This window comes from Diabrotica undecimpunctata, chromosome 1 (genome assembly GCF_040954645.1).
Source record: "Diabrotica undecimpunctata isolate CICGRU chromosome 1, icDiaUnde3, whole genome shotgun sequence".
In the NCBI taxonomy this organism is placed as follows: Eukaryota; Metazoa; Arthropoda; class Insecta; order Coleoptera; family Chrysomelidae; genus Diabrotica; species Diabrotica undecimpunctata.
In genome coordinates, this window is record NC_092803.1 from 61368703 (window position 1) to 61380789 (window position 12087).

General features: G+C 33.9%; 1 protein-coding gene across 3 annotated transcripts in view; it reads right to left on the minus strand.

Moving 5' to 3' along the window:
• LOC140450088 (uncharacterized) overlaps positions 1-12087 on the minus strand; it is a 134152-nt gene that overhangs the window by 91379 nt on the left and 30686 nt on the right. For all 3 annotated transcript variants that reach the window (XM_072543524.1, XM_072543515.1, XM_072543533.1), the window contains exons 6-7: positions 11129-11401; positions 1536-2938 (exon numbers count right to left, since the gene is read on the minus strand). In XM_072543524.1, the coding sequence (XP_072399625.1) occupies positions 1536-2938; positions 11129-11401 (1676 nt within the window). The remainder of the gene's footprint in view (positions 1-1535; positions 2939-11128; positions 11402-12087) is intronic.

The window sequence follows — 12087 nt, forward strand, 5'->3', positions numbered from 1 at the left end:
ATAGTCTGGCTAATTGGTTCTCGCCAAAGCCATAAATTCCACGGAAAAAAAAAAAAAAGTTGAAGAACAGTGATTGGTGCCAAAAATGGACAGATACCTGAAAAAAGGAAAATATCTGGACATTGACGGCACAACAACGGATGAAGACACAAAAAGGAAGACGAGAGATGAGGGTTCAGATAACGAAGAAGACAGTCAAAGCAGAAGTCGAAAACTTTCCAAGACTTTACCCAAAACAAGAGATAACAACGATGAGGCAAAACTGGATAAACTGATAGACGAACAACCTGGCAAGTGACATTAAAGAAATAAGAAAAAAAAAACAAAAGAGAAGTAATGAACTACAGATGTATAACACTACTGAGTATCCCATCCAAATTGTAGGAGAGAATATTATAGAAACGTCTTTTATAAGAAGTTAATTTTAAAATTTAACAATCAAAGAGTGGATTCAGAAAAGGCAGATACATCCAAGACCACATTTTTACTATCAAGAAAAAATACATAACCCAAGGAACTCAAGCACCGAGTTATACCAAGCCTTTATTAACTTAGAAAAAGCATTTGGATGATATAATTAAAGAAACCAGAGAAGAAACACTGAAATTATATGCCGGACATAGAAATCTAGAAGCGGTGTGGATCTCAGAGTGCGCAAATGCAGACGATCTTTCGATATTTGGAATAGATGAAGAAGCACTCAATCGAAATTTACAAGTATGGAACGCTGCACTAATGAAACGAAATTTGAGGATTAATGAGGAGAAAACGAAAGTAATAGAATCCGGAAAAAGTAGAAAACAAACGGAGATAAAAATTCGGAAATACAATCGAACAAGTCGAAATCTATAAATAAAGAAACTGCAGTTCGAGAATAGGAAGTACCACGGATGTACCACGCAATCAAAAGTACGGTTTTGTTAAAAAAATAAGTATCCCAAAAAACCAAAGTGGCCATCGGATACGGACGGTGTTTGTGCCGATTTTAACTTTTGGTAGTGAAAGTTGGACGTTTACCGATAAATTAAGATAGAAAATACAGAGCATAGAACTGAGGCAGTCAGAGAACATCTTAAGGTCCAACCAATTGTTAAGAAAATTAAGGAGGCCCAACTAAGAGGGTATCGACACATGATTAGAATGAATCAAGAAAGACCAGTTAAACAAGTATGGGAAGCTAGAAGACAAATTAAGAGACCAAGGGGCATCCAATGAAGACATGTGACGATAATGTAACCTCAATCCTAGAGACAAGGGGAATCAGCAAAGAACAAGTAATGAGACCAAGGCGAAATTGTAAAATCGAAGATAGAAAAGGTTCGGTTTGAAAAATAAATAATGGTAAGTAATATTAGACAGTGGCCAGATTGCCAATAAGTTCTAGAAGTAAAAAAAATTAGTTTGGCTAATCTGTCATTAAAAAAATATCTGTAATAAAAAAACTTGTGCCACAAATGTCATATTTTATGTATATAACGTACTCTTATGTAACTGTATATAATTATCAATTAAGTACTTATATAAAAAAATGTTACCTGAGAAGAACGTAGTGCAGTAAAATCCATGGAGTGACACAGCTAAAACTAAACTTTGAACTGTCGTTACTCAGCTGCCTAGAAATAATTTTAGATAAATTCTGAACGAGCCTAGCTCGATGTTCTTCCTGCAAGAAATCAACAACGCAAATAGTATCTTGTTTGATAATTTCGAATAGAATAGCCAAACATTTTTCCAAAACTTTCTCCCACTTATCCTGATCCTTGCTGAATTTCAAATGTTGCTCGAAGGCTTCGTTCAAACTTTGCTCGGTCCATATAAAGCATTGCCCTTTGTCCGTGAACCATAAGGAATGCATAAGAAGGCCGAGTTGAGCCGGACGTCCCATTCGTCCAACTTGTGGACACGGTCCACCACCGAAAGTCTCTTTAAGAATATCGGCAGCCTCTGTGTACTTTTCTGAATTGAACAAACTTTCGACGGTTGAAAGTGAGTTGATCATTTCTAAATGTTTAAAAATTTTCTTTGTAATGTCGATATTTATGAGCCCATATTTGAAACAATTAGGTAAACTTAGCATATACTTCTCTTTAGTTGAAGATTCTTTTTCCTCTATAGCTTCTTGTATTAACTGTAAAGCAGTTACTGCCAGATCGTTATTATTCTCCTTGCGAAACAAATGAGCCTGTAACCAATACACTCTGATAAAAAAAGAAGGATATTCCTCCTTCCACTCATCCTCCCATCCACTAATAAGCCTCAAATTACCCAACAAAGTCGGAGGCAATGGATCTTTAGTATCACAGCTGAAAAATGCTAATTCTCCAGATAAAATAGCAGCCAAGGCATCTTTCCTCAGTTCTTCGAAGGAATGTCCACCACAGAATACTTGGGGAGGGTCACAGTGCTCTCTAAACATATTGTAAGCTGTTATGTAGAGTGGCACTAGCTCTTTGGGCCACTTATGATGCCACAATTTCGATAAATGGAATACCAAATCTTTTATTAATACTATAACGTCGTAGTATTCACGACTTTTCATCCAGAATTCCCGTACATCTTCAACTTCCCGGTCAGTTCCAAAATACTGTTCGTAATTTACAGATTTTGGAGAATGGATCGGTGACAAGTAATTAACGTTGTAATTTTCAACATACATATGGTAAAGGTCCATTGTATTCATCGAATCTTCAAAGTTAGTAAACTTATCCGGATCTATTCTATACGGTAATAAATCTTTTGGTATTACTCTTTCCAATGCATCTTCTACCGTAAAATCTTTCTCTTTTGCTTTCTTGGAAAGCTTCCTTCTACTATACCAGCTCCATATTTGCAAGTCTGAGACAACATCCCTTTTTCTTTTTGAACCTCTTGGCCGGCCTCGTTCTCTTGGTTCAACAACTTCATCCTGTTCTTCAGTTTCCTGCTCCATGTTTTGTTCCTAAAACGACGTCAAAAAGTCAATAAACAAATACATAAGATTTTATTAAAATTATTTGATGTTTATAGCAGACATATCTGACAGCAGTGACAATGTAGAATTAATTAAGAGGCTATGCAAGAATCATCTATCGGAGATGTCGGTTTCTTTAAATACAAAAGAATGGCTAAGAACACCTCATGGATACATAAAATCTCAACCAGAGTAATGTACTTAAATAATTAATTAAGCTCCAGATACATTTTAAAGATAATACAGGTTTACGTCTCTACAATGCAATACAATGACGATGAAGCAGAAACATTTCCAACGCCAAAATATGAATCAAGGAAAACCTATGAAAAACAACCCTAGAAAACTTTGAAAGTGAAGAAAGAAACGATATAATCAAACCGCTATTAAAGTTTCTTTTAGAAAATAATATTTACCTAATGAATACGTTCTTTAAAACCATATGGTTCTCGCTGAGCCATATGTAAAAACTAGTATTATCAAAGTATTTTAAATTCCAGTTGTTTTGATAGGTCAAAGTACCATCTGTTAGTAAGGAGGATTTGTGATTAAAGTTATATTTATTTAAAATGTATTTATTTATTTAGCCCTTGCGGACTAGATCACAGAATGTTTTCGGAATAAATATTCCATCTTCAGTGCTGCTAGATATACATGTTTAAATCCACTGACTACAATAACATTTAAAGGGTAAAAACACTTTAAATGTTATTAAAATTAGTAATAGATTAAATGATTTTTCATAATTTTATAGGACTAGTAACTCTCGTTGTGAGTTTACGTTGCCATGAAGTAAATCTATATAAAATTTTAGCATCTTATAAAATTATCAACAATCATGTAATCTATTAGCAATTTAATAATATTTAAAGGGTTTTCATTTATGTATTTAGTGACTTCAAACATGTATACCTAGTAGCAGCACTGATGATGGAATATTTATTCCGAAAACGTTCTGTGCGTTAGCCCGAAAGGGTTTAAAGGGTTAAATAAATATACCTTTTATAAAGGATTTTTTTTTTATTTATAATTAAGTTCTGAATTTCTCTTTCAAGAATTGCTGGTCCTGTCCTATACTTTGTTTTCTGGGTGTTTATTGCAAGTTCCATACTTTCTGAAACTTCTTGTAGCTGTGAAAATGCTTCTTTATGAAGCAGAAGTTGTTATGACTTTTTCCAGCGCTAAATTAAACAGAGTAAAAGAGAGTACGTTACCTTATCGAACGCCATTATTAATTGTGATTGTGCGAGACAGAATCGTCTGACTAAACTTTGCTCGCTACATCGTCGGTATCTAGTTTTATTAAGTTTACCAAGTAATTTGGTATTCCAAACTCCTGTATTGTATTGTAAATGGCGTTTCTGTTTATGCTGTCATAAGCAGATTTAAAATCAACAAAAGATATGGGACGTGTCTCTACCATATTCCTTTCCCTTTTCTAGAATGTGTCTTTGTTTTGATATTTGATATATTGTTAACTACTGTGGTCTAAATCTAAAACCAGAAACAGCAAAGGATACAAATGCTGCAAAGGATATATGAGCATATTTTATAAGTTGCATTTAGTAGGGTCTCTTTGTAGTTGGGGCATTCACGCAAATCGTCTTTTTTGTGGAAGGGGTATATTATTCCAATTTTTCGCTCATCTGGCAACTTACATTGTTTCGATATTTCCACTATCATTTTGTATAAATTTAGTTTAAATATATAGTTCTCGCTGATTTTAACAGTTCTGTTGGTAACTTGACTATTCCTGGAGATTTATGGCAGCCAGCTTTTGTTACCTGTCGAACTTCATCAAATGGTAGATTAACTTGTTGGTCTTCTTCAAATTCTTCTATCTATGATTGCTGCTTATTGTTTTATCTAGATTGTCGAGTTTGGCAAGTATTAATAATAATCAAAAATGTTTCAACCAGCGGTTTATTATATCCGGCTTGTTTGTTAATACAGTCTACAGTCTAAATTTTTCTGACGAGGTGAAGTACCTTGGTATTACCCTTGACAGGAAGTTAATATGGAACTCACACTTAGATGGTAGAGCTAAAACAGCATATATTGCCTATGAGCAGTGTCGACGAACGGTCGGACGCACCGGGGGCCTCATGATCAGGGTGATCGCCTGGATCTACACCGCTGTCATTAGGCCAATGCTAACTTACGGAGCTATTGCTTGGGTACCAAAAGTGCTACAGACAACAGCGATTAACAAACTAAACTAGATTCAGCTGATGGCTTGCATAAATATAACAGGTGCCATGAAAACAACACCAACTGCTGCAATGGAGTTGATCATTGGCATCACGCCTCTAGATATATATGTCAAAGAGGTGGCTCTAGTGACAATGATGCGACTGCGCTCAGCTGATGCAAACCTTGATGTAGGAATGGGACAATTGAGAACTCGTTTCTGGCGGGGAGAGCTGGATGCGTTACCAGTACTACAGGCAGGCTGCGACTCAATTGAACCAAAGTTTGTCTTTAACAAACCCTACAAAATTGAAACAAGACAGTGTATGGAGACAAACGAGGCAAATGCCTATTGCATATACACCGATGGCTCCAAAATGAAAGAAGGCTCAGGATGCGGGATATACTCCAGATCACTGAAGCTAAGAATAAAGTGGGGTATGGGCAAAAATGCCAGCGTAGTTCAGACAGAAGTGACTGGTATCTCCATAGCCGCAAGAGATAACCTAAAAAGGTATAGCAGGGAAAACTATAATGATCTGCACAGATAGCAGATGTGCTACTAACCTTGAATAGACCACGTGCCACATCAGGTTTAGTAATGGAGTGTCACGAGTCACTAACTCAAGCTTCGGCTGGTAATACCATCATCCTGAGGTGGGTTAAAGGACACAATAGGAATAAAGGCAACCGCATTGCTGACCAATTATCTAGGAAGGCGGCAGGCCTAAGACTCTTAGGACCTGGGGATCTTTTTGGTTGGTCAACTACAACAATCGCGGAAATTGTCAAATGACACTCCCATACGCAAACCGTAAAAAGATGGGAAGAAGGGAAAGGATGTAAACTTGCCAGGGTAACACTAAGTAACCTTGAAGAGTTAACATCAAAGAAGTACTTGGGAATGACCAGGAAAAATCTACGTTTGGCAGTTGGTTTTTTAACTGGTCATTGTCAACTAAGCAAACACTTCTACACACTGGGGCTAGCAGACACACCTCTATGTAGGAAGTGTGAACGAGAAGACGAAACTGTAGAGCATGTCCTATGTGAATGCCCAGACTTATCGTTAATACAAGAGTACGCGTTCGGCGAGTCCTGGCCCACACCTGCCCACATAAGAGAGATGTCTCCTGGTGACTTGTCCACCTTACTAGAAATGGCAGGATGGACAATGAGCTAAGGGTGACAGCTCCCTGGGAGGATGCACAATGGTTCAATTGTGGCCTAAGTGCTGTGAAACTTAACTCGCCCTCCCTACTCTACAGATACAGATTGTTAATACAGTTCCTGCTGTGTCTTTACAGTGAGTTATTTTTGGTTTATACCTTATTGTTATAAAATTTAACTTTATATAAAATCCTCCATATTCCATTCATCAATATCGATATCGTCGATATCTTTCAGCTGTTTTTGTTTTCGAATTATGCTCTCTTTCTTGCCCTACGTATTCCGTTTTCTTTCCAACGCTTCAGTCAGTATTCTTCCTTCAATATTCTCATTTTTCTGGTCTGCAATTTAATGTATACCTTATTTTTAAAGAAAATTAATTCTAACAAAAAAAACTTCTTTTTGTAAAATGGTATAACATTTTATTATTAAAATTTTTAAAAATTATCGATTACAAATCAACAATTCTCAACCGCATTAACGCAGGCACAACAAAGTTTGAAAATAAATGATATCCACAGTCTTGGTCAAAATGTCAACCAACCTCCCCGGTCGGATGTAAATTTTTTTTTTATTTACAATTAAGGCGCAACCTCAGTGGTTATTAGCGCCGCTTGGTATTACAATTTTTTTACCTTTTTGGATACATAATATATACAAGTTTTGACATCTGAGTTAAACTATGTACAAGTGCTAAACATTGGTTAATAGAAGATTACACATTTATTTGTACACGAACTGAAGTTTAAATTTGGTTGTATATTCCTTTTGATTTTAGAAAACTTAAAACAGACGAATAGACACAGTTTTCTTCTAGACACCCGCGTAGCGTTGCCGGTAGGTTACACTTTTTCCATTCGACTAGGCAATGTTGGATACTTAAACTGTTAAAACACTTACCGCACATTGGATGAACACTTCCAGTAATATGGTATTCAGGTGTTAAGCGTGTATGTCCTAATCTCAGTCTGTTTATTATAATTTGGTCTTTCCTGTTGTTACACATATTCTTCCATCTTGTAACTGTTGTTTTTATGTCTCGTAGTTTTTGTTGAGATTGTATGAATGTAAAAGTTGTGGGTTATAACAGCGATAGTGATGAGCTAGCATCAAAAATTGGAAACATATCTACAAAGTTCTCTGGACACAAGTTCTCGTGCACTTTGTACGAGAACAAGGTAAATGGATCCAATTCCTTCAGAATTACAGCAGATGCAGAATTGAAGGATATTCTTTTTTAACCACAGATGTGGCCGAAGGGCAGAGAGGTGAGTGGATATTTTTTTCGCAGAAAATATTCCGTAGATAAATCTTCTAGGCAAACCAGATACATTAACCGAAAAAGTAAGAAGTGAAAGTGTTATTTCGAATAATTCTGTACCATTTTATATTAAATAAAAATTTTTAGCAAACTCTGACCAGATCAGTCTATTTAATATTTTTTATGTAAACACACAAAGTTTATTAAACAAAATAGATCAGCTTAATATTTTTTTGAAAAAAAAGATACAATATATTATGTTTCTCTGAACACTGGCTCAAAGAAAACGAATTAACAACATTAAATCTTGATGGGTATTTTTTGTCAACTTTTTATTGTCGGAAGGTAAGGAAACATGGAGATGTTGTAATTTTTAGCGATCATAAAATCTCCACACGACCAGTTTGCTTAAATAATATATCATGTAAATATGAGGGTGAATTTTGTGCATTAGAAATTATAGATATTAAAACTATTTTAGTAACAGTGTATACAACCGGAAATGGGAATTTTAAAGTTTTTCTGGACCTATTTGAAAAGTCATTGGTGTTTTGCTCTGCTAATTTTTTAGAAATAATAATAATTGGAGATTTCAACATTGATTTCAAAAAAGCTTCTAATGAACTAAATACTTTCCGTGGTCGAATTTCTACTTTTGGCTTAACCATAATCATAAATGAATTTACTAGAATCACAACTAGATCAGCAGCTTGTTTAGAAACATCTTAACAAACATAAGCACTGAGATAGTTGATTGTGGACCCATGTATTTCTGATCATCTTGCTCAATTTCTCTACTTAAAAATAAAATCTGAAAAAAGACATAGTGCTAATATATACAGAAGACATATAACAAGTAATGGCATCCTCATGTTAAAACAGTCGTTAAATAACGTTGACTGGGCTTCAGCTGTTTTTCTTAAAACAGCAACAGAATTAGCTCAATTTATTACCGAAATGTATGTAAAGTTAACTGAAATTAATTTTTCAATAAAAAAATAACGAACTCACAGTAAAGCTCCAATTTCTTGGTTTGATGATGAACTAAGAGTAATGCGAGAAAATATTTCCACAGTCAAGATAATTGCTGATGTTACAAAAGAACATAGTAAGTATAAAAAGTTTAAGAAGCACTATAAATCAACAATATATTTAAAGAAAAAACTGGCTTATGGGCATTTCTTTTCCAATTCAGAAAATATATCTCGCGACAGTTGGAAAGTTATAAATTATCACAGCAATAAATTTGAAAATAAGAAAGTCTGTCCAAGCGCGATTACATCAAACGATTTCAATAATTACTTTACTAAATATGTAGCTAAACATATTAGGAGTTCTTTTAATTCCACAAATGAAAATGTAGCCCTAGATTTTTTGAAAGATGTACACTCTCCTTGCGACACTTTATTTTTATTATCTGTTAGTGATACTAAAAGCAGGAATGTTTTGCATAGATTGAAAAATTCACACTGCACGGATTTTTATTTCTTAAACAAAAAAAAATAATAAAATAATTGCGGAAACAATCGATATACTTATTGACCAATTAATTATACTTTATAATAATTGTCTTACTGAAGGGATATTCCCAGATGTATTAAAAGTAATACAAGTGCTACCAGTGTTCAAAAAGGGAGCTTTAGATGAAATTGGAAATTATCGTCCCATCTCAATCATTCCCATTTTCGGCAAAATTTTTGAGAGTATTCTAAATGTTCGTTTGATAGAATATCTAGAAAAACACAAAAGATTTCACTGTAATCAATATGGCTTTAGAAAAAAGTGTAGCACTACACTAGCTATACAGGAAATTGTGAGAGGTATTGTTGATGGCTTGGAGGAAGGTCATTTGGTATCTTTGACATTGTGTAACTTATCCAAAGCTTTTGACTGTGTTTAACATGAATTACTGTTGGAAAAATTGCATAAATACGGTATTAGGGAAATGTTTTTCTTAACTACGCTATTTTGAGTTTAACACTGTCGAATATGGGGTTCCTCAAAGTTCGATATTAGCACCCACTTTGTTTCTTATTTATCTGAACGATTTATTTCATTACAGTTTTCCTATAAAATGTGTTTGCTTCGCAGATGATACAACTCTCATTAATACTGATATTAATCAGCATAATTTAAAAACTAAAATAGATAGTGATACCCAGAAAGCAAAAAACTAGTTTTTACATAATGGGCTAAAGCTAAATGAGAAGAGAAATCAAAATTTGATTTGTAGTTCCGATTGGAAGTATATCTCAAAAAATAGTGCTAAACTATTAGGAATTTTATAGATGATAATTTGGATTGGAGTGCTCATACATATTACTTAAGTTCTATTAGTATTGCTACAAGTATATTTTTAATACGCAACTTAGTTTATATAATTCCTAAAAGTTCCATTAGAATGTGCTACTTTGCACTATGCCATAGCCATCTACAGTACTGAATAACTGTTTAAGGTAATTCGTGTCATGCAGATCGAATTTTTAAACTACAAAAAAAAAGTAGTGAGGATACTTGCAAGGGATTATCAGAGTAGAGTGGTGCGTTTTTCGGTCAAAGTGGAGAAATAAAAGACAAAGAAGGTGGCTACTTCATCTATTTATTGAAGACATTTCGCTTTCTAATCAGAAAGCATCATCAGTTCATCTAAAAAGAACAATATGAAATCCAAATTAGATTAGAAAGCGAAAAGTCTTCAATAAATAGATGAAGTAGCCACCACCGAAAAACTCACCACTCTTCGAGTGTTCCTTAATTTATATTGGATTAACGGTCGTACTCCTTTTCTATATATATATATATATATATATATATATATATATATATATATATATATATATATATATATATATATATATATATATATATATATATATATATATATATAATTCATGCCAACAAAGGTAAGTTTAACATAAACTCCAATCCACGATCACAATACAAAATCTTGAGATGCTATTACAGCACAACGTTTTAGGTTGACTTAGCGCATTAAAAAATCGACTGATGTTGGTTTGTATAACTCTTTGCCAGATGAAGTAAAAAGTCTTCACTTATTATCGTTTAAGCTTAAAATCAAATCACACTTTTTGAAACAGTGTTTCTATTCAAAAACGGAGTACCTAAGTACAGCTTCTACACAATGGTACTAGTTTGGTCAGGGTATTTGCATATTATGACTATATTGGATATATATAAGGGTCATCTGACCTCATCATGTGGCTAGTTCCCACTAGTATATAGACATTTTCAATGATGATAGGATAATCGAAAGCGTTCTGAAATTTTATAAATCCATTTTGGATATAATTTTAAAAAATTTTAATAATAAAATTTTATATCATTTTACAAAAAGAAGTTTTTACTTCATTTTAAGATTTTTTAAACTATGATATACAGCCAACCACTGGGAATTTCCCTTTTAAAATTTGAATGATTATTTAACGAAATTAATTAACTACAAAAATAATTTCTCGATAGCTATTAAAACTAAAACCGCTAGTATACACGAAATATTTAGATATATCTGATTTAACTTAAAAATCTCTAATACGTACCTCATCATTGTCGGTTTGTACTGGAGTGCTTTCTTGCACTTCAGTTGTATTAGTCTCACTGTTCTGCGATATCCTTCTTTCGATAATTTGATCAGTCTCCATCTTTTCTTCGTGACTACTTGTTTCGCCGTTGAGTTGCGGTGTTTTATTATCAGCTACTTTATCATCTACAGGTTTTGTATCTTCGACTTGATCAGACTGCGGAAATTTAAAGACGGAAGGGTCTTCGACTTGGCTCATACATTTTTTCATGTCTATCATGGTGAAATGGCTCTATTAAACAGTAAATAATACATCAGAAATTAATTCGTAAGCTGTGCCAAATATTTCAAAAATATTTTAAACGCAGATGATCAAGATCAAAGCTAACAAATTCAACCACTAGCTGAACTAGCAATAGACCAAAACTATACCGAAGAAGTGCCTAGTCAGGAAAAAATTATAACTATAATAAAAAAACTTGACAAAGCATCTGGTAAAAATGACTTGAAAAATGACAAAGCATCTGGTAAAAACCAAAAATCATCTAAAAGAAGGTAGCGAAATGCTGCAAGCTAACAGCTGCCATTAAAGAAGAAGATTACCACTTGAAAGCTCTACCAAACGACACAATCAAAATAAACACCAAAACTATTGAATTACACAGAGAACTTATAAGGCCTTTAAACAACCAAAAAATAGCACACCATCAGTTGGGGAAATAGCAAGTGAATTAGCTAAACATAGGCATACTGTCCGGAATATCATTAATACCAGACAAAAAAGCAATAAAACACCATTAGAAATGTCCTTTGTGGATCTCTTACCAAAAGAAAACAATAAAGATATCTATATCTGAAGTATATCTGCAATATGAAAATAAGCATTGAACCTCCTCACAAAAAGACGATCATGGAGTGCCAACGTTGCTAACTCTATGGCCATTCTAAAGCATATTGTACAATACATTATACATGCGT